The sequence below is a fragment of the Jaculus jaculus genome, chromosome 2, assembly GCF_020740685.1.
Source record: "Jaculus jaculus isolate mJacJac1 chromosome 2, mJacJac1.mat.Y.cur, whole genome shotgun sequence".
Taxonomy (NCBI): domain Eukaryota; kingdom Metazoa; phylum Chordata; class Mammalia; order Rodentia; family Dipodidae; genus Jaculus; species Jaculus jaculus.
The window spans coordinates 36,701,314-36,725,196 of record NC_059103.1 but is presented as its reverse complement, the minus strand read 5'-3'; the positions used below and the strand labels follow the sequence as shown (position 1 = coordinate 36,725,196).

General features: G+C 37.4%; 1 protein-coding gene across 3 annotated transcripts in view; it reads left to right on the top strand.

Moving 5' to 3' along the window:
* Dcc (DCC netrin 1 receptor) overlaps positions 1 to 23,883 on the top strand; it is a 1,292,030-nt gene that overhangs the window by 413,082 nt on the left and 855,065 nt on the right. For all 3 annotated transcript variants that reach the window (XM_045143229.1, XM_004667488.2, XM_045143230.1), the window contains exon 2: positions 19,741 to 20,061. In XM_045143229.1, coding sequence (XP_044999164.1) covers positions 19,741 to 20,061 — 321 coding nt within the window. The remainder of the gene's footprint in view (positions 1 to 19,740; positions 20,062 to 23,883) is intronic.

The following is a 23,883-nucleotide window of genomic DNA, read 5'->3' as shown; positions in this document are numbered from 1 at the left end:
CTCAATGGAATTACAGCATCTCTCATCCCAAGAGACCCACTCCTTATTATGTTAATCAGCTTCAAGCTTTTACTATTCATAAATGGTAGCTAAGTAGATTCTTTGCCTCAGTTTTTACTGTTCGTGTTCTCATTAGTGATAATGTGGAAGAAATGTGTTAAAGATGAAATAATATAGATTCATGAAAAGCATATTGATGGAAATTTACCTAGAAATGTTTAAATCGTGGGAAAACAACTTCAAGAACCTAAATCAACTTTATGTGTTGCCTTCACTCAGGCAATTCCCTATCTTTTCAAGTCTGTAGGTTACACAGACTTCTTTTAAAAGTCAATGAAAAATTCACCATGTGAATTTTAAGCTTAAACTACTATAGATTTTCACTGAAGGGAAAGTTAATTATGACTATTTTTACATTCTTTGAGACATTTTAGGTAATTGCCATGGTTTGATTCATGTGTCACCCATAAACTTAGGTGTTCTGAATGCTAGGTTCCCAGCTGATGGATATTTGGGAAGTAATGCCTCCTGGAGGGAGTGTATTGTTGGGGGTGAGCTTATGGGTGTTATAGCCAGTTTCCCCCATGCCAGTGTTTGGTACACTATGCTATTGCTATTGTGCACCTTATGTTGGCCAGGGGGTGATGTCCACCCTCTTATCATGCCACTATTTCCTCCTGCCATCATGGAGCTTCCCCTAGAGCCTATAAACCAAAATAAATCTCTTTTTCCCAGAAGCTGCTCTTGGTTGGGTGATTTCTACCAGTAATGTGAACTGGACTGCAACAGTAAAGTGGTACTGAGGAGTGCTAGACCCCTGACTGTGTGGTGTGGCTTTGGCCTTTTGGAGCTGATTTTCAAGAGGAATGTGGAAGGATTTAAAACCTTGGCCTATGAGATGCCTTGCAGTGCCGTAAAAGTACAGCTTGATGGACTATTCTGGTCTGAACTGCAAGACCTGAATGCAGTAAAAACTATGGACTGTGAGGTTTGGCTTATGAGGGTGAGAAAGAGCTTTGCTTGTACTGGGCCACCAGTTTGTGTGAGATGCTTGATTTTATGCCCATGTCCTGAGAAGTTGTGCCAGGTTGCTTTGCATAGAAGTGAACTGGTATGAGCAGAGGGATATAGCACAGAAAGAAAAATCTTTGGGTGAACTGTTGAATGTTCAGCTGCAACTAAGTGACTATAACCCTTGAGACTGGACTAGTTGACCTGCGCTGGGGCAAAAGGAAGAATGTAGACTCTTTTGAAGGGGCCTGAGTGCTCAAGGAGTATCCTGTTCTTCAAAGTCTGCTTTATTCCCCCCTGGATTAACAAATTGGCACCTTACCTGGTATTGTGGAGTATAAGAAATGCAGGAAAGAGAGGGTCATTGAGTTTGCAACACGATCTTGTGTTTTGTAAATGGCCATGGGCAGTGTGAAGCAGGCTTTGTTGATTACCTGTGTGGAGACCCCATGGGGCCATGAGAACAAACCATGGATTGCAGAGGAGACTCAGTGGAGATGCCGGGACCACTGCTGCCAAGGAGATGGCTGCCAAGGAAAGCTGCCAGCCCTGATGAAGTTTTCCAGGACTGTGAGTACCCTAGCTGGAGGGGTGGAATTGGAATGCCAGAGACTTGTTGTTGGTTAGAATTGTCAGACTTGGAGATTTGTCACTGACTGGAGTTGTTGGACTTGAAGCTACAGAGTTTGATGTTTGCTCTGCTTGTTTTAAATCTTGTATTGGTTGAATGTTTCTTTGCTATGCCCAATGCCATCTTTTGCAGTGTGAATATTTATTCTGTGCCATCATGTTTTTTTTTTTTTTTTAGGTTATTTTTTGGTATTATGGGTCAGTTAAAAGATCTTGGACTATGGGGATGTATGGGCATCATTGGGATTGATAAAAACTATGAGACTTTTAAAGTTAGATGAATGCATTGCATTTTATAACATGTATGGTTATCAGTTTATGGGGGCCAGGGGCAGAATGTGGTGGTTTGATTCAGGTGTCTCCCATAAGCTTTGGTGCTCTGAATGCTAGGTTCCCAGCTAATGGATATTTAGGAGTTAATGCCTCCTGGAGGGAGTGTATTGTTGGGGGCAGGATTATGAGTGTTACAGCCAGTTTCCCTATGCCAGTGTTTGGCACACTCTGCTGTTGCTATTGTCCACCTTATGTTGGTCAGGGGGTGATGATGTCCACCCTCTGATCATGCCTTCCATTTCCTTATCATGCCTGTTTTTCCCTGCCATTGTGGAGCTTCCCCTTGAGATTGTAAACCAAAATAAATCTTTTTCCCAGAAGCTGCTCTTGGTTGGGTGATTTCTACCAGCAATGTTAACCGGACTACAACAGTAATGATAAGAAAGTGTGTATTATATAGTATCTATAATTGGAATGTACTTTCTACAGAATTCTTTGCTTGCAAATCCCTGTAAAAGGACAAGGCTGCAGAGCACTACAATTTGAAGATGGAATACAGGGTTCTCTGACCCTGACCTTTGGAGACTTGGAGGGAATGAGGAAGCAGAGAAGCTAACAAGCATCCATAGATGTACAATAATAAGTATGAGTGGATGAATGAATATAATTAAGATCTTCAGCAGTATTTACAACCTCAACCTTGTTGTTAAAACCCTTATAAATAATACACCCATTTCCTATTGAAATAGCATGTTGGGATAACTTGACACTCATTACAATGTTAATCTCCTCACTGAAAGAAACACATACCTCTCCAATATGATTCAACAAGCTACATACCAAGAGAGAATTAACTTTGGCCATTTGCCTGTTTTTAAAAGAACAGTTTATATGTTCAATAAGGCTGTGTTTGTTTCTTTCGTTTTCCATAATGTCCTCCAAAATTCCCATTTCCCCCTTCTAACTAGTTTCTCTTCTATTCGAATGCCATTGTTTGCTTTTTTCCTCCTATTATGCAGGCCTTGTGTAGGTAGCATCAGCCACTGTGAAGTCATGAATATCTAGGACACTTTGAATCTGGATAACATTATTGTCAGCACCCTTCCCCTTCCTTTGGCTCTTATATCCTTTCTGCCATCTCTTCTGCAATGGTGTCTGGGTCTTAGAGGATGTGATAAAGATGTCTCACTTATCACTGAACATTCCACTCTCACTTCTTCTCAGCACCATGGCCTCTTTTTAATCACCTCAGTGGTCACCACCATCTGAAAAGAGTTTATTTAACCAAGAGTGAGTTGCAGCCTTGATACATGGACATCAACTTAGCTATTTAGCAGGCAGTTTTGTAGGCCTAATACATACGTTTAGTCAGACAACAGTTATACTTTCACCCTGAGGGCTTATGACCTCCCTAGCCATAGGCTTTTGACTATGTTTTCAGTACCAGGCACAAATTCCCTCCCATGGAGTGGGCCTCCAGACTAATCAGAGAGCAGTTGGTTTCCTCCATAACAGATATGCCACCATTGCATCACTTATCACATTTGGCTTGGCGGCCAGCGATAAGGCTTGTAGCTTCTGTTGCTGGTCAAGGCCATTGATGACTTTTCTCCCCCAGAATGCTGCATGGTGCAGAGCTCTTTCCTGCTTTCTGACAGTCAATAGGGAAAGGGCTTTTAATTCAGCTCCAGCTCAATTTCTCAGTGTCCTGCAGCCCACTCATGTGCAGTCTTCAGCAAAAGGGTCTTACCATCTAATTCTGATTGGCAATCAAGAGCCTTGGCAATAGTCTGAATTATTGGGGTCAGGGATGCATCAGTGCCTCCATGGCCAAAAATTCACTGTAAGGTAACCTGCCCCTGGCACTAGATTTCTTTCTAGTAACATTTTATGGTTTCTGGCATGGTGGCATTGTTTACTCTCAAAGGGTATTCCTCCCCAAACTTTCTTATCCAGCAAAGAAGTAGGTTTCTATATTACTTATTCAAACAACTTAAACTTTGATTAGCTTACTCCTACCCTTCCTCTCTTTAATCCCCACCTCTACCCCAACTTAGACCCTTAGGCCATTATGCCTCCAGCATTCTACCTCTCTACATACATACCTATGATACCCTCTTGTTATCCTACTCCTTGCTTTACTCTGAAAGTGCCCCTTTCTAACTTCCTGACTTCTACTACTGACTTTTACTCCAACTCACATGCACATTGAACTAGTATCCACATATGAGAGAAAACATGTGGCATTCAACTATATGGGCCTGGGTCATCTCAGTATTATAATCTTTGCCAGATCAATCCATTTCCCTGTGAATTTCATATTTTTCTTTATAGCTTAATAATACTTCATTATATCCCTCTTGGTCCACAGAGCCAAAAATCTTTGCTATCTGAACATTTATAGATAATGTTGGCCAGTAAAGATAATATTAAGATTCACTTAGCTTTTCTCAACTGCAAATTCGACCACTATGATCATTCACAGATGACCAGGAGAATTAAGTGAATATTTTCACCTCTATGATCACAGCATTTTCTGATACATATTTGCTATTTTTTATGTTTTATCAATATATGGTTACTTGGTACTTATTTACTGAATACCTCTTAAGAGCAAGGGCGGGTAACATGGACAAATATGTATCATTTTGGGCTTCCATGACATTTACTGTTATCATAAGGATGAAATTCTCAAAGATATGATGTACAATAGAGGATCAAAGCCATTGGAGAGGTACAACCATGGGCTTTCCTTCTGTGAGCTGTTCCTGTCATGGCTACTCTGTGATGTTGGTCTCTGAACATTTCCATTTGTTTAACTGGAAAGCTAGTGGTAATATATATATATTTGTTTTGGATTTATATTCATTACAAATTTTGAGATTTTGGGCTTCAGCACTTGCCTCTGCTTATTAGCCTGGTTGGTCCCAGGCACTAAACACCAGGTTCTAGGAAATGCGTCAATCAAGACATGCCAAAAGTTATGCTGGCTAACTTCTATGTGCACTTAGCTGTGCAAAGTAAGAGACATGCTTCTTGGTCTTTTAGTTCTTTTCACCTGAGGTCATATGAATAGGTTTTATATCATTGAAATTCACATATCTGAGTATGTTTCACTCACAAAGTTCAGAATTCACATTGTAACACTTTTGAATCTCCAAAGACTTCATTCCCACTCTCTAAGACATGTAGTCCACCGAATGAAAACTAGCATCATATAAACAAGTGATTTGAGAAGGTTCTCCTGAGTTTTATGAGCTCAGTTAGTTCCACAACTGTCACTCCTGGTATCATCCCTGTGGATTTCACCTCTTGGTGTCGCCATGGTCTAAGCAGGAAACTACCAGCTTTCTACTGAGGTGACTCACAGCACATATCACCACAAAATGAGTGACAGTGTTTTAATGAAAAATTTTGGCCCCCATTTTGAGAAAATTGAAGTTGTTATAATGCAAATGCTTAACAGTCTGGGTGCCTCCATCAGACATCATGCACAGTGTCAGCCATGGGAGTGCTGAAATTTTAAGGTCTTCTCTGGACCTGTCAGACCTTTATGGAATTAATCCTTCATGATTGTAATAGGAGTCTTCATAAGATGAATGCTTCATTGCTCATGAATCATAATAAAGCAGTCAGAGATTTGTCAGCAGAGTGACCTCCACAGTCTTTTATCTTCAAGAGAAAAAGATCAGATCCTCGATTTTATGGCTAATGAGGTAGATTGTTGGTCTCTTGGCACTTCTAGTAACTACACCTCATTGAGATCTCATTTAGGCCCATGATAAACTGATCACAGGGTTCTTAAAGCAATTCTCTTCATATAACAGATTTCTGTGCAAATTTGAGGGCAATTTTTGTGCCTGAAGCAACAGTGATAGGTGTAAATTCATAGACATTTAAAGTACTATACTGGGATATATGAAGACATTATGTATTCCTACCTCTTTCTTTTGTTGGCAAGGGAGAAGATTCTAGTTGTACAGTCCACACATAGAAGGTCAGGGAGGAAATCATCTGAAACCTCAAGTCCTTCTATCTCTTGGGCTGACAGTTCTCTTTTGATAGTGAAAGTGCATTTTTTAGCTGAGTCTGGTGGTGCATGGGTTTAATCCCAGCACTCGGGAGGCCAGAGGTTGGAGAATTACCATGAGTTCAAGGCCACCATGAGACTACATAGTGAATTCCAGGTCAGCCTGGGGTAGAATGAGACCCTATCTAGAAACGCCCCCTCCAAAAAAATAAAATAAAATCACATTTCTTCCATATAAATGATATAACTTGCTTTTTTGATATACCTGGCATTGTCAAAGGCACTTTTATTCTATAAACTACCAAATCTTTTGACTCCACAGACTGTACTTTTCAAATGAGTCCTGAATATGATCACTTCCTCCCTCTTCCTTCGAGAGTTTGGACCAAAAACCATCATCTCACACCTGCATTACATAACGAGTCTCCTCTCTGTTTTCCATCTTTCTTCTATTGACCTCCATTCTCAACACAGCAACCAAAGTGATCCTGTAAAGGCAGAGTTTCTCAATGATAGTGCTATTAATGTTTTGAGCCATATGGTTCTTTTTTAGGAGGGTCAGTTCTGTGTGTATTAGGATGTGCTGCTATGCCCCTGTGTTCTGTACATTAAGTTGCAGTAGTATACCTCCCAATTTTGAAAACTGTCTACTGATGTTTCCATATGTTCCTTTCAGAACAAAATCAATCTTTTGATAAGAAGTACTCATTAAAGCATATGGTAGAACTTTTTATTCTCCTGATGAAAGTCTCTGCTAGGTTCCTATCTTTGTAAGTAGTAAAATTCTATAAAACTTACAAGTTATATCTTCCTCGGGTTTTTTCCCCTACAGGGTCTTTCTTTCTATCTCTATTCTCTCTCCATTACATTTCTCTTTCCCTCTTCCTCTCCTGTTTGCTTGCTCTCCCTCTCTATACACCCCCTTTCTCTCCTTCTTTTCTCTCTAGGATAAATCAGTAACAGTCCTATTTAGTAACATGTGCATTCAGTGTGCCCCAAAATAATCATGTCCTTGGTACTACCTGTTATGGGCTAAGTGAGTGTGTCTCTCTAAGGTTGAAGACTTAAACCCAATGTGACTATATTGAGAGGTGGAACTTTGGGTGATAATCAGTACTCATGAGACCACATTGGTGATTTCCATGGTCTCCTTTTATAAGGAGCAAGAAATATCAGAGCTCTCTAGCCCCCATGTGTAGGTCATATGAGAACACCTATGAAAAGGAGCACTTGCTGGACAAGAAAAGTGACCTTATCTACCCTGTTAAAACTTTAGTGCTGAGCATCCCAGCTTTAAGTATGTGAGGAAAAAAAGTAAGTGTTATGTCCCTAATTCTATGGCATGTTTTCTTTTTTAAGGCCACCAAAGCAGTTCAATTCCTCACATCTTTGTTTAAATCTTACCCCCCCATCCCAATCAGAGAAGCCTTCTCCACCACCTCCAAACTCCCTGTGTCCTCACCCTCTTCATTTTTATTCTTTAGTACCCATTCTTTCCTGGCATTTTATGTATGTGCTCAGCTAGATCTTTATAGACTTCTTGTACTAGAATAGAAAACCAAGAAAGCCAGAACTTATTGAGATTATTCTGATTTGGGGTTTTTGTGTTGCAATTGCATTCTCATTGCTAGGACAAAATACCTGACCAAAAGCAGCTTATGATAGGAAAATTTTTACTTTAACTTATCATATCAAGGGGAAGCTCCAGATCGGCAGGGGAAATCATGGTATGAGCCAAAGCTGGTTATCACTTCTGCCATAGTAGGTAGAAAATAAAGAGCGAGCAGATTCCTGGCAAGAGGTAGCTACACCCAACAACACACCTCCTCCAGCAAGGGTTAATCTTCCAAATTACCCCCATTTAGTGACCAAGCTGGGGATATTTGATTCAAACTACCACATACTGTATCCCAGTCCCAAATGAGGCCTCACTATAATTATATGATACATGAAATAGGTAGGTAATATGAGAAGAATAAATGAATGAGAAAGTATCATAGGGATATTTTTAAGATCCTTAACATCATTCTTCAACATTACATTTAAAACAAAATAGCATTTCAAAGTCCAATGTTATTATTTTAATGCATTTTTTTTCCCTTTTGGCCTTCAGTTACAGTAAAATTTCAGATTTAATGGGTTTACTATAACTAAAGGCCAAAAGGGAAAAAAAAAAAAGGTGAGAAAACTATGGCATGTGTATAAATTGTTTCCCTATTATGAAAACCTAATGATAAATAATCCACTTAAAATGAGTGAAGAATAATCTTTATAATAAAATGCCTCAAATTTCAATGTAAAATTACATCACCACCTTGTAGGTAGTTTTTTTTTTTTTTAAAAAAAGACTATTTCTAAAGCAATGAATCATATCTTGGAGGGAAACACATAACAAAGTTTAACCATGGTACGCAAATTATACACAATAATGCTATTTTCTATTATGTATATATTTTCTGGGTTTTTATTTTTTGTTTCTTTGTGTTTTTGCTGTTTGAGACATGGTGTAAGACAGCCCTTGTTGACCTCTAATTCATCATGTAGTTAAGGATAGCCTTTAACCCCTGATCTTTCTGCCTCTACTTACCAAATACAGGGCTGTGGTACCATGCATAGTTCTATGTTCATGTTTTCTTATTTGGTCACAGCAAATATAGGACAATTGTTAGTAACAATGAGCTGATCAGTCCTTCACAGTTAATTTTTCCCCCAGTGTTTGTCACTAGGCTGCCATTTGGTTGGAGCAATTGCTAGAAGCCTATCTATACATTTTACCTTTTGTAAGAACCCTCGATGCCCTTCATTCCTTCATGCATTCCTTTGTTTCTCCCTTCCTGCTGCCTCATTCTTTTTTCTTTTCCCTTCTTCCTCCCTCCCTTCCTTCCTTCTTTTCTTCCTTTCTTCCTTTCTTGCTCTTCTTTCTTTCCTTTGGCAGGTCCACATTCATAACTGCCTCCTACTTGGAGAAATACTTATGAGTAACAAAAAAAAAGAGAAAGAAAGAAAGTTAGCTTACATATTACCAAACTGAGATGGGAAAGTCTGAAACAAAGATGAGAATAAGCAGCACATCAGAGTTCTCTCTTAAGGATTATTTTTTCACAAGGCCTGGGGTATGATAACCTTGATGTCAGATTGTTACCTGTTGTGCTCCCCAATTCCCATTACAATTTCCCTATTAACACACAGCAAAATCAAGGTGTGATTTAGAGATTTAGGTCTTGAAGCAGAAAGGGGCTGAGGAAGTTACCCCCGCCCCCTCCCCATCCTCCACCCCACCCTCACGTGAATTTGGCCCTTATCATTTTCTTTACCTTTGGATTTAGCCATAGGACATTGGGACACTTGCCTCAGGCATACTTCTTGCCCTATAGAAACCTTAGATAGGCACAAAGTTCCCTCTGCTTTGCAGAAGACACCATGTGCTCTGAATTTCTGGTGCAGATGTCTGTGTGGGCTTGTAAAGAGATTTCTGCCTGGGCAGCTGCCTTTGAACTCTACATCTTGCATTTTTATTTCCAAATTTTTCTCCCCGTCTTATAAAGGGAAGAGAAAAGGATGACTCACTGTGTGAAGAGCAAATCGAGTTCAGCCACCTTTCTCAGGGCATATTTGGTCTTGTTGTATTAGGTCAGCAAATGTCCCACTGCTAAAATCACTTTTCCTGATTCAATCATGGTAGCATTTTAAGAGTTCAGTCTTCTCTGTGGTTCTGTGTGTACTGAATTGGGTGGTATGAATGCATGTGCTGTTTCCTTACTTTTGCCATGTGCTCAGAAAATAATTTCCTGGGAGAAAGATAGGCCAGATAAAATATAGGATAAAAAAGTCAAGTTAAATTTGAGTCTTGGTAGTAAGGATATATATAACTCAGTGGAAGAATTCTCTTGTCTAGTATTCAGAGCCCTGAGTTAAATAGCTAGGACTATTGTCTTTTTATTTTTTTGAGATTTAGACGCATAACAAATAACATTTGTTATAAACATACTCTGTGCAGTAGTTGTTAAGCCTAAGTGTTTAGAACATGTTTATACTAAAACCGTTTGCATTTTCATATGAAATTCATGTATAAGTTATGTTCTTGGTTTTGTGACCAAATCTGACAATTCCAATCAGTGATAAAGTTTGTTCCATTAAACTTTTGTGTAAACTTATATCTGTGGCTTCTCTATGTTTCAGTGGTTCTTAAATTCCCACAATGAAATTCACTGTACTTCCTTCCTGACATCTTCTTTTGCATCACCTAATTTCAGGAATAAATCCTAAAAACACAGTTCATTTTTGATTTTTGCTGATAATGAAAACTCAGGGAGTACGGCTTTGAAATATGTTAGTGTCTATCAAATACTACAATGACAGATGATCATATCCTCCAAGCACATTATTTTCACCCTGTTTCTTATCAAAGTGTGAAAAGAGTATCAGTTCTATGATACCCAGCAAAGGCCCACTGCCCAATGTGCAGGAGGTCGGTAACACAACACTGTTCTTTTCTTAAGTAATAGCTTTATTCAAGGTCCATTAGTGGTTTTCTTGAAAATTAAGTTGCTTAAGAAATTTATGTTTGGGTGTGTTCTGCAGGCCTTATTGGGCTTTAATTTCACAAAATTTCACTGATACCACTACTACCTCATTGTGGTAAGGATACACATATTCTTTCTGGCCTAGCTGAAGTTAGTTTTAGGTTGATGTGACATTCAAGGCATCTTCTCAGAATATTACAGAATGAGCAAAATCATGACTTCACTCATCTTGAGACTGGATTGGACTAAAGGCAGGTAAATGTCTGAAATTCTGATCCTGTAAAGTATAATTTTAATGTTGAATTAAAACCTAACTAAAGCTGGAGAGATTGTTCAGTGGCTAAAGGTGCATGCACATGAAGTGTGATAGCCCAGGTTTGATTTCCCACCACACACAGAAAACCAGACATATAAAGTGGCACATGTGTCTGGAGTTTGTTTGCAATGGCAGGGGCTCTTGTTGTGCCCTTACTTTCTTTCTTTCTTTCTCTTTCATAAGTAAAAAAGAAAAAAAAATATTTTTAAAGCTATTTAAAGAAACATATTGTAATGCTAAGTGCTATTTAAACAATCTCCTTTGGGAGATTTTTAAATAAATATTTCAAGGTACATCTTCAATGTCCAACTAACTAGAATTTTTATTCATTTTCAAACAGAGAGAGGGAGGGAGAGAATGGCTTCCTGCTGCTGCAAACATACTCCAGATACATGTGCCACTGTGTGCTTCTGTTTTTTTGGTTTTTTTTTGGTGTTTTTTTTTTTTTTTTTTTTTTTTTGGTACTGAAGAATTGAACCACCTTGTTTAAACTTTGCAAGCAAGCACCTTAACTTCTGAGGTATTTTTCCAGCCCTGACTGTGGAATTGTATTTTGCTTAACATGAGTTTTTTGAGGCCCAGGCAGAGTGCTGGTTATAGTTCCTGGCTCATCTTGCTTAGCATTTCAAAGACAAATGAACCAGCATGTGTGGACAAAACATGTATGGAAAGAGATATTTAATTATGAGCCTTTCTAGGTAGTCCCCACAAATATCCTCTCCGTACTTATGAAAATAATTGACCCAAATTCCAAAGGTTTTCCAAATTCATAAAACTGCAGCCAAATGACCTGAGGAACACATTGTTCCCCATGTTTGTGTCCTGGCCTCCATATATTGAGGAAGAGAGTTCTCAAGCTCTGGTTATCCTGAGAATTTCCTAGATGCCCCCCAAAGCATGGGTGACTGGGTGCTCCCTCCGTCATTGCTGATTGACAAGGATAGGGTAGCTTCTGAGTCTACCGTTTTCCAGATCTTCTTATTGTCACTGGTCTGAAAACCTTCTTCAGTACTTATATTTTCGTATGTTAAAACCAGTGATGCTCATGCATGTTTTAAGTTGTGATATTTTTTTTTATTTTTTCTTTTGTTATTCCCTCTCAAGCTGCCTTGAATAGTTTCACAAGTATTTTACAATTTTGTCAGGACTAAAGACCAGAGTTATAATTTATATGTATTTGATACCTGATTAATATAAAGCACATTCTATTGAATCTTCAACATAATTATTTAAATTTCTTTTTGTTTGCCTCCTCCCCCAGGTAGTATTTCACTCTGGTCCAGGCTGATCTGGAATTCACCTCGAACGCACAGCAACTCTCCTACCCAGCCTCCCAAGTGTTGGGATTAAAGGCATGTGCCACCACACACACACACACACACACACACACACACACACACACACACAAAATGACATAGATTTCTATGAAGAGATAATAGTGAAAAGGTATCCTGGGTCAATTCCAAGGATTTGGGCATTATCAGAAATGTGTAGTTCCCTAAAATGAAAGCTTATATATTTAAAGATATAAAATTATACATAGCATGTTCTATGGGGATTTTATGACATTTTCTACTCCCAAAATCTTTAGGAGCTCCTTTTGTCTTCCATGGTACTTTTCATAAATTCGATTTCCACTTTTATTGCTTTAACTAGAAGCTTTTACATTTTGGACTAGGAAAGGGATTTCTGAATCTACAAGGAAATATTTTTCACACTCAACAATGTTTGATATTGTAGACAAAATGTCCTACCTTATAAAAGAGGTTCTAGGTTAGGCTGTCCCTGTAACTGGCTGGGTTTTGAAATGAACATGAGGTTGATAAGGACAGACAGCACAGAGGGATTTAAGCTTACAGAAACATTTTTACTTTTTGATCATCTTGTTGTTTGTCTAAAAGATGTTAAGGAAGAGTTCCATTTCTAGACACTCAATACAAACTTACATGTCCTCCTCAGTTGTACTATTGAAATTTTTATTGATGCAAAAAAATACCTCATGGGCAGAAGGATTCATTTTAATTTCCCTATTCAAAGGAATGTGGTCCACCTTGTTGGAGAAGGATTGGCAGAGTGAAGTAGTTTGAATTGGTCCCTGGTGCTGACTAGGAAAGCGAGAGGCAAATGTCAGTGTTCATCTTTATTTGTTGTTGTTGTTTTCTCTTTCCTCTTTTTATTCAACCTTGGCTCCAAGCTATGGCATTGTTCTTGTGCAAGGTGCATCTACCCTCTTCTGTTAGGTCTCTCATAAAGCACCCTCACAGATATGCTTAGAGATGTATTTTCTAGATGATTCTAAATATAGTCAAGTTGACAATGAAGATTCAGTTTTATTGTCTCTGGTGCTACCTGAAAAATCTAAAACAGATGAAAATAGTTCTCTTTTTGGTCACTCCTCAATAGTAGGTATGTTTTTTTTTTTTTTTTTTACAGGAAAGCATGGACAATTTTGTTATTTGCTTATAAATTACCCTTTTACAGAAGAAAATGAATGGGAAAGGAGGGGTGGGGTCATCAAGTGATGATCTGATAAATCAACACAGGGAGGAAAGTTGTACATTAATTCAGTTTATATATGGACTTCTGCCTACATTCTAAACAAAGGCTTACTCAATTCAACCTTTTGGGAGATACATGGCTAGAGACTCATTCATTCCTATACTGCACTTTGATGTCAATCTCAGCTGTGCAAGTTTCTTGATGAATGTGTTTTGGATTTTGGTACTTTAAATGTACCTCTCCAAAATATACCTTAAGCAATTTTATAGCAAGGCCAAAAGAATTGCTCAGTTTATTTATTTCATAATTAATTTGTTTATGTATTTTTGGAAGCTATGTGGATCAAAACAAGGATCATATACCTGCTAAGCATTTGCTCTACTATTGAGCTACTTTCTCATCCCAAGAATTGCTTTGTTTATGAAGCAAGGTTGGGAAATGTATTTGATGGTGCAATTACTGCTGGATAACTTAAAAAACAAGAACAAGAAAAAAAATCAAAACAAAATGCTTATGCATGACATTAAACCATGGATATCCTAGTGTAAAATCCTTCTGGGCATATAAAGAAAGCTGTTTAAGTTTGATTATCACATTACTATGTCCATTTGCAATGGCCTTTTTTCATTTCATTCCCAGGAAATTTATACTTTTCTGGAAATCTGAGTACTCACATTTCATACCAGTTCATTTTATACATTTCAAACCACTTTTTGAGCTACAGGTTCCAAATTTCCTTCTATGTCTTCTTTTTCTGGTTGATTTCATCTATTGCACATCCTCCTAATACATTATCTCAGTGCAGTTGACTTAAGATTGATTTTTTGAAATAATCAATAAAACTTTTCCACATTAATATGTGATATACCGATATATTAACCTATGCTCTAGTAGTGGGCAAAATCCCTCTACAAAGCATGATAAGAGAGAAAAAGAGATGGGTAATTGGCATTAAAATCTATAATTATGAGTATGACATTTCTTAGAAATGTGTGAAAAGCCTTACAGAGAGAACCAGACACAGTCTGTGCCTCCCATCAGTTAAAACTTTGACAAATAAACCACTAAAGTAATTTGTTAATTTTCAATGAACTCTTTTCACTTGGGTCCATCTTATCTAAAAAATAAGTAAGTAATGCAAATGCCTGAAAGAAAATATATTACTTTATTCCAAAGCCTTAAATTTAAATTATAATTGTTATAAGGACTAGAAAATCTCAAATTGCCAACAAGCTGCAAGGGTAATTGCCTTATGGAAAAGTTAATCTTTATTTAACTTTCCTAAGCCATGTACTTGCAGCACTGATAACTGTCATAACCTCCCTCTTTCAGAGTAAGTGGATTATTTATTTGTGGTAATAGGCATATATACTCATTAACATGCTGTCATAAACAGCCGCACTAAATGTATTTGTGCTCTGCAGCATAAATAAGGTGCTCAGCATGAGGTTTCATATAAAATACTGGCCCCAGAAAGAACAAAAACACAAGAAATGATTGTTTAATACAGTTACCAGGTCTTGAATTTATTTCAGTTATATTAATGCTACTTATATGAAAAATGAGAATATCACTCTAGTGCAACATCATGGCATTCGACGTGAGAACTTCTTTCCACCTTCCCAACCTTGGAGTATGTCTCATCAAGTGTGTGCTAGCCTTTGCTTTGTGTGGCAAAGGATGATGAGCTAGAAAGAGGTTTGTGTTTGAGGTCAGTTTGTCCCTCAGAAGGTTGGTAAGTTCCATTGATGGATACCTCTCCCTTTCCAACATCCACCCGTCCAACCTCGAAGATCATCTCATACTATACCTTCATTGACAAGGGAGGGAACTGAGTTCTGAGGACTTACTATTAGAACTGCTCTTCTTCAAGTAACAAGGCCAGGGCCACACACTAGAAATCTAGACTTTCTACCACAATAGCAGACTTCTATACTAACTCGAGGTTAGCTACACAAAAACAGTGACAGGGCCAGACTAATGTCATCTGGGATCTTAAATAACACCATGTATAATAGATTCAAATAATCATATTGCATTCTTTATATTAGCTTCAGCAAAGTTACAGATGGCCCAGTTGGATAGAATTAGAACATGACAAAACTGATGTACTTCACTGGGAAAATTAAAAGGTTTGAGCTTGGTGTGCAGTAGGTACCACAGGGAGAAGCAGCTGTATTAGCTATATTTTTACTGAAAAATGGGGTCAACAAATGTAGGAAGGTAATAAATAATTCTGACCATCAGATCCAATGTGGATCAATCTCTGCTGAGAACATTGATTATATCAGTTTAAATGACTGCCGTTTAAACATTACAAAACTGAACATACTTTCACATAACTCTTCACATTAGATATAAATTAATTATACTAATGACAATGAGGTTGTAATCCTGGGAAAATGGAAGTTAAAACATATATATATATATATATATATATATATATATATATATATATATATATTTGTTTTTTCAAGGTAGGGTCTCACTCTAGCCCATGCTGAGCTGGAATTAACTATGGAATCTCAAGGTGGCCTCGAACCCAAGGCAATCCTCCTACTTCTACCTCCCGAGTGCTGAGATTAAAGGCATGCGCCACCAAGCCCAGCTTTAAAAATATTTTTTAATAAAATTAACTGGAAATTCAAATGAATAAACACTTACTAGAAAATGCTGTAGCTACATTTTGATGAAACATGGATCAGAAGAAAATGGGACTAAACAGTGACACAAAATCTCAAGCTGTTACAGTGGTTATTGAAAATGACATATGATATATGACTAAATCTTTAGGCTTAGACATTAAGATTGAAAGTACTTTGACTTGAATGAATTATGTATATCCTTATCTTAAAATATATTAGATCTAGCCAGGTGTGGTGGTGCATGCCTTTAATCCCAGTACCCACTCAGGAGGCAGAGGTAGGAGGATCGCTGAGAGATCGAGGCCACCCTGAGACTACAGAGAGAATTCCTGGTCAGCCTGGGCTAGAGTGAGACCCTACCTCCAAAAACAAAAAGTATTAGATCTATATCTCCTGAGACCCCTTCAAGGTCTTTAACAATCAGTGTTATACTGTCAAATTCCAAAATAATATACTAATCATATTTCCCCCTCCCCCTCAGGATGTTTAGACAACTTTCTATGCTTATTGTTGATTTTTATGTTCAATTATATTTGTAAAACTCCAACTATGATATTTTCTTCTGACAACAAACATGTGGACAGCAATTAAGATACTTCAGAGATGCTATTTTGACTTGCTTATGAAGATGAGATTTATCTTTGAAAACCAAATCTGAAGTTTTTTCTAAATAATTTTGCCTATTTCTTTTGTATTACTTTTTATTGTTAAAACAAAATACCAAAAATATACTACCTAAGTGAGCAACGTTTTACTTCAACTTATAATTTGTAGGAAGAGAGTCAGTCCATCATGGCAGGGAAGATGCAGCAGCAGAAGTATGAAGCCATTGGTCTCATTGCATCCACAGTCATGACACAGAGAACAATGAATGCTAATGCTCAGCTAGCTGTTTCCTTTTTATTCAGTCTGGACTCCAGCCCAGGAAATAGTGCTGCCAGCATTTATAATAGTTCTTCCTATATAAATCAACTTAATCTAGAAAGCCCTTCACAGACAAACTCAGAAATTTATCTCTTAGTTGATAGTAGATCCAATCACCTTGACAATTCAGGCTAAGCATCATAAGTCCATGTCTTGTCGACATGACAACCAACATATCATATTTAAGCCATATCCTCTTATCTCTTGTCTTCATTGCTTATGGCCACTTCATAATATTAAATGCATTCAACCCAACTTCAAAAGTCCTGGTAATCATTAACAGTTCTGACACTGTCCAAAACCCAATTTTTTTCTGAGACTCAAGTGAATATAACTGTCTTGATCTATAATGTTGAAAACAAATTACATAGTCCTCATATACAACAGAAGAAAATAAACATTCCCATTCAAAAAGAGAAGAATGCAAACATAGAAAGCCATCTGGAGCAAAGTAAGATGGAAACCCAGTAGAACAAGGGCCAAACTATACAGCTCCATGTATTAGCATCTGGGTTCATGAATCACCTAGGCTTTAGAGGTGCTGTTTTCATATATACAGCATCTCTTATAAGCAGGTTTCACTCTATACATGTAGTTTTCCTGAGTGGGTATCCATGGTTATGGCATCCTGGGGTCTCCATTGCAACCTAAGCTTTATCTTCACAGTGACAGGCAGTGACTCTCAGGTGTTACAGCCCTGTCACACAGTCTTATTTTAAAAAATATTTTATTGCTTTCCAAAGTGGTTGTACCATCCTGCATTCCCACCAACAGTGAATGAGTGTCCCTGATTCTCCACATCCTCGCCAGCATTTATTTTCATTTGACCTTTTGATGTTGGCTATCCTTATTGGGGTAAGGTGGAATCTCATAGTTGTTTTAATTTGCATTTCTCTGATGATTAGGGATGATGAACATTTTCTTAGGTGTGTGTTTGCCATTTTTTGTTCATTTTTTATTTATTTATTTGAGAGCGACAGACATAGAGAGAAAGACAGATAGAGGGTGAGAGAGAGAATGGGCGTACCAGGGCTTCCAGCCACTGCAAACAAACTCCAGACGCGAGCACCCCCTTGTGCATCTGGCTGACGTAGGACCTGGGGAACCGAGCCTTGAACCAGGGTCCTTAGGCTTCACAGGCAAGTGCTTAACCACTAAGCCATCTCTCCAGCCCATGAATTTATATTTTCATAAAATAAAAATTCCATAAAATTTTCTGAATAAAGTCTTGCTTTCAGGGCATTTTTCCTATTAAAATTATTTATTTATCAATTTTTATTTTTTTAAATTGAGAATATGTGTATTAAATTGGCTAGAGGCTTCTTTTTAGTGGTGGTAATCGCTTTAACAATTAAAGTGGCTTTCTCAGCATATTCTGGCCTACAACTTAAACTCTTATGCTTTTCCCTACAAATGGCATATTTTTCAGATTTTTCTCCATTTGTTGCTCTTTCTTTTTGTTGACCTGGATCAGAACAATGCTCATTACCATGACACAGTCTGAAAGCTATTATTCCTTGTGGTATTCTCCAATAAACAAATTAATCCATTGTTTTGGATTTAGTCTCATTCAGTTTCTCAGGAAGCAAGAGGAATGCAGTCAGTTCTTTGAGTGAATATAATATGAACTACCTACTTTCCAATAGATTCTTATTCCCCTCTGAAATCTCATGAGCGAGGCTTCTGCTGTTCATGTTACTCTCTGCATCCTGCTCTTCCAAGTTGCCACTGAAGTGCCTAATTAACCTCAGCTTACAGTATTCTTGAAGTTATAGATATAAAAGTTCTAAATTCTTCCACAGTTCTCCTATTACCTGTACTAAAGGCTGAAAATCTGCATGGCTAGGTTACCACATCAGTAATTCTAGTTCTTACTACCAAATTATTAATTAATTTCCCCTTGTAGTGGCAAAATACCTGACAAAAACAACTTAAGGATGGGAAGGGTTGATGCTGGGTCATCATTTGAGGTACAGTTCATAATGGTCAGGAAATAAAGACTGGGTGGAAGAATTTATGCAGCTGGTGACATTGGATCTGCAGCCAGGAATAAGAGAGAAATTAATGCTGGTGCTCAGCTGTATTATTTTTTCCTTTTGATTCAATCCAGATCACCAGTTCATGGAAGAGCACCATGCATAGTATTGATTTATATTTTTATAAACCAATGTGTCAACCTTTGAGATAATATTATATATGTTTATATTTATTATGTATTTATATATATTTATTATATTATATATATATTATATATATAATTATATATATAATTAATCAAAATAAAGATATAAAACAAATTCCTAAAATTTTAACTGTCATATTATTAACTATTGAAGCTTTAAAGTAACTAATACCATTTGGAAAATATCTGTCTAAATTTTCATGGACTGACTTAATGATATAATTAATTCTAAAACTTATGAATTGCTTAATTTATCCTAAAATTATTTTGGTATTTAGTTGCTTCATTTATTGAAGCTCAAATGAACATATTGCCTTTGGTTTAATACAATATTCCCAATATCTAATAATTACTTATTCCTTTTAATTTTTTTTTATTTTTATTTATTTATTTGAGAGCAACAGATAGAGAGAAAGAGAGAGAGAGAGAGAGAGAGAGAGGGAGGGAGAGAGGGAGAGAATGGGCACACGAGGGCCACCAGGCACTGCAAATGAGCTCCAGATGTATGCCCCCCACCCCTTGTGTATCTGTATATCTTGCTACTGTGGGTCCTGTGGAATTGAGCCTTGAACCACTGTCCTTAGGCTTCACAGGCAAGTGCTTAACTGCTAAGCCACCTCTCCAGCCCTGCTTATTCTTGTATAATTTTCAGAAGCCTGACTTTCTCTGAGTAAATAATCTGATTTCTCTGTGCTCTCTTGTATCAGGTTTCCAAATTAAAGCTTTCACATCCCTGCACTTCCTGTCGGAACCCTCTGATGCTGTCGCAATGCGGGGAGGAGATGTCCTGCTCAACTGCTCTGCAGAATCAGACCAAGGAGTTCCTGTTATCAAGTGGAAGAAAGATGGTATCTACCTAGCCTTGGGCATGGATGAAAGGAAGCAGCAACTTCCCAATGGGTCTCTGTTGATACAAAACATACTTCATTCCAGACATCACAAGCCGGATGAAGGACTTTACCAATGTGAGGCATCGTTGGGAGATTCTGGATCAATTATTAGTCGGACAGCAAAAGTGTCAGTAGCAGGTATGTGAACTCTTCTCCCCCTCTCCTAGTTACACCATGTCATATTTATTTTTATGGATAAAGCATGTTTGTGAAAGCATTGCACATTTTAAAAGAATTTTATACTCAATTAGAAAATAATTCTATGTTGCATAGCATAATATAATTTTTATATATGTAGTATGCATTGTATAATAATCATATGAAGATAATTAGCATAGGGATCACTTAAAGTGTTTATCATTTTATTATGAAACCTCTGAAATTACTCTTTTTAACAATGTTGAACTTATGAATTTTAGTCACCAAGCTTTCCACTGGCTAATCCTCCCCCTCTATGCACATAGATTCTGTTGATTATCATTCTATATTCTCTGGGTTCAACATTTTAAATGCCACATGTAAGTTACATGCATACACTTGACTTATTTCATCTGACATCGTATCCTGTAGAGTCAACTTTATTATCCAGAGTAACACAATTTCCTTCTTTTAAAGGCAGCTGAATAGTGTTGTTCTGTTTTCTAATCCATTCATCCAATGATGGCTACTAACGTTGGCTCCATGTCTTGATTCATGTGAATCGTCCTGCTGCAGACTCTGGGATGTGGATAGCCCCTTGCCATGCTGTTTCACTTCTGTGGACATATGTACCCAGCAATGTGATAGTTGCATCATATGACATATCTAGTTTTAGCTGTCTAAGGGATCTCTGTATCATTTTCCATAATGGGGATACTTACTTACTTTTCTACCATTGAAGTATACTTTCTAGAAGAAGAAATGATGTAAAATGAGTCATGTTCCATGATCTTTGGCTGACTTTTCTCCCTCAATTAGCTTGGGAAACAAAAATCTCAATAATCATCATGGCATCATAAGATTTTTTTAAAGGTGACTCAACTTATTCATTAATTATGTGTATAGTAGAAGTTTTATTAATAAACAATTAGAAAAATAAGGTCCTAATTCCATCCTATAGCTTCATTAATATATGACTTCTGTAATGTTAATTTCTCTTGCCCTTTCAGCTTTATATTACTCTTACACTGGTCTCATCCATACCATGAATATTTCAAGTGAGGAAGCTTTGCCCTAGTACTACTAAAGTCTCTTCTTGGTTACACTGTCAGCTCAAAACCAAATGAGAAGAATATTCCATTCATCTGCATGAACTGATGGCATGCAGATCCTTAGAAAGTAGCATGTTTAGAATCTAATTTGGAATACCTGGAGCACTTGAACACTGAGAAAGCAGTATGAAATATTTTGGAAGACCATAACATTTCTAATTCTTCTCCGCCATTCTGGTTGAAGGCCCCTGCAGTGTTAGATCTACCAAGAAAGTGTAAGGCTTTTCCTGAAAAGACATGAATCAACATCAATACATCTCAGATAGGGTACCAATGACAGACCAAGAAATGATTCCATACAAGTCTAACTATTGAACTTGTGAGTTTATCAAGCTTATGGACAGGATCATAAGTAAGGATTCCTTAAGTGGCATGAATAACCCAAAAGCAATTGCATCAGCAAAAAGGCTACCCTAGCATGGAAATGGCTTATACTGTTGCAGGCAGCTCAGCTGCTCAGAGAATCTTTTTTTTTTTTTTTTTTTTTTTTTTTTTGCTAGCAGTTATTGTTTATATGACCTACAGAAGGGCCTTGTAACTTTCAGGTGTATTTTATTTACTTCCTGAGCCTGGTAACTTTACTTTTTGCAACTTAACAAACCTCCCTTTAAGAACAAATATTTCAATTGGGAGGATATAACTATGTAACCTAAAGGAATCAGGCCTTCCCCTGTTGCTGGTTTCCTTATGATCTAACTAAAAGTTGGGCTATGATATGCATTTCTTTTCATAATTTTTGATGTGGAACATTCGACAAAACAAATAGATCCAACACAAAATAAATTTAAGCTCCCAAATGGGCAAACAGATTCCAAGAACTGTTTCCAAATTTAATCTCTAGTTCTCAATAAATAACAGCATAAGAACTAAGGTGGCTGTTATGTAGACTTTTAATTCTGCTCTGTATATCATTTTAGTCTTGATTCACCTTGGAAGGCTGGTCAGAATGAGCACTCAATTTTGGAAGGAAAAGTAAATAGTCAGATAGGAACAACTGTTCTCCACACACTTTTCCAGAGATGGTTCATTTAATTTGAAATGTACAAGTGATGACTTTATGAGGTGATGGTATAAAGAAGTGTCTTATGTGGGCCGGAGAGATGACTTAGTGGTTACGGGCTTGTCTGTGAAGCCTAAGAACCCTGAGGCTCGATTCCCCAGGACCCACGTTAGCTAGAGGCACAAGGGGGCACACATGTCTAGAATTAGTTTGAAGTAGCTGGAAGCCCTGGTGCGCCCATTCTCTCTCTCTCTCTCCATCCCTCTTTCTCTCTTTATCACTCTCAAATAATAAAAATAAACAAAAACATTTAAAGAATTGCTTCATGTGTCCATTGCTTTTTGTTTTCTTTCTTCTTTTTTTAAATTAAAAATAAGGAAAAAGTGCTTGCTTTGGCAGATATATACTAAAAAGAAAAAAAAAACATTTACCATTATTGTTGATCATATTGGCATTTCCCCCTTTCTTCTCCTTCTTTTCTGGGGACATTTGAAACAAGTTTTTCTTTATATGTATCTTTTATATTTTGTAAACTTTTTGTTTTGTTTAAAAATGACTTACAAAAGGGTTTTTATACTTCCCCCCACACACCAAAAAAAAAAAAAAAAAAAAGATCTCATAGATGTGTTATAACTTGCCAAACAGAGCTTCATGCCATATTTTGTTGTGGTTTCTTTCCCCCTACTATGACCACTATAATAATGGCAGAATACATCTCCTTAAAGCTCCTAAGCTGAAAGTCTAGCTCCATGATGAGGTCAGAAGGTGGAGATATTGGGGGAAATAGAGCACAAGACTGATTTGTGCTAACAGTTCTGACCCTGTTAGAGTGGAGAGACATTGGTAGAGATTTTAGATAAAATTCTCTTTTTTGGTATTAGATTAAGATATTCAGTGGCAGAACCTCGCAGGACAAAAGTATTCCTTACTTTTTTAATCTTTAAGGTGGAGAGAGTGCCTCTACTAGAAATAAGGCCTCGCTGCAGGTGGATATGACCCTAGTTACTATGTTAGAGGCTGAGAGAAAGCAGAGGGTAGGTGAAAAAGTCAGAGATCAGAGTATTATCTGACTCTGTACTACACAGAATAGCAGCTTTTCACTCTTGCTCTTCTTGAGGTTGGAAGAACATTTAGGACATGTCCAGCTGTTAGTGATATTTGACCTATTATGCAAAATGTTTCTGCTGTGTGGTTCAGTCTACTCAATGGTGATATGCTGCTACTACTAATAAATTGTCAAGGTTTGCTAAAGCATTTGGTTTTGTCACACTGGCGTTTGTTCTTCTAGTCAAAAATCTACCTCTTTTTTAAACATTTGTGATTTCTGTTTGAAATACTGAATATACTTTAAGCAAATTCAATAATTAATCATTTCTATCAAACCAAGAATGTCTGTGACCTAATGTTTACTTACAGAGATATGGGTAGTTTTCACAATTTTTATGTCATGAAAACAGAAGCCCAGAAGGGTGAAGACCCAAGCCTAGCACTTCTTACTGTCTCAGCTCTGACTTTAATTTCCAGAACTGTTAAAAATAAATTCATATTGGACCGGGGAGATTTTCAGTAGATAGGTAAAGTGCTTGCCACACAAAGATAAGGATCTGCGTTCTGATTTGCAATACCATGTACATATGGTGGCATGTGTATGTAATCCCAGAACTAGGAAGCCAGAGGCAGGAGAATCCCTAGGGATCAGTAAGCTCTAGG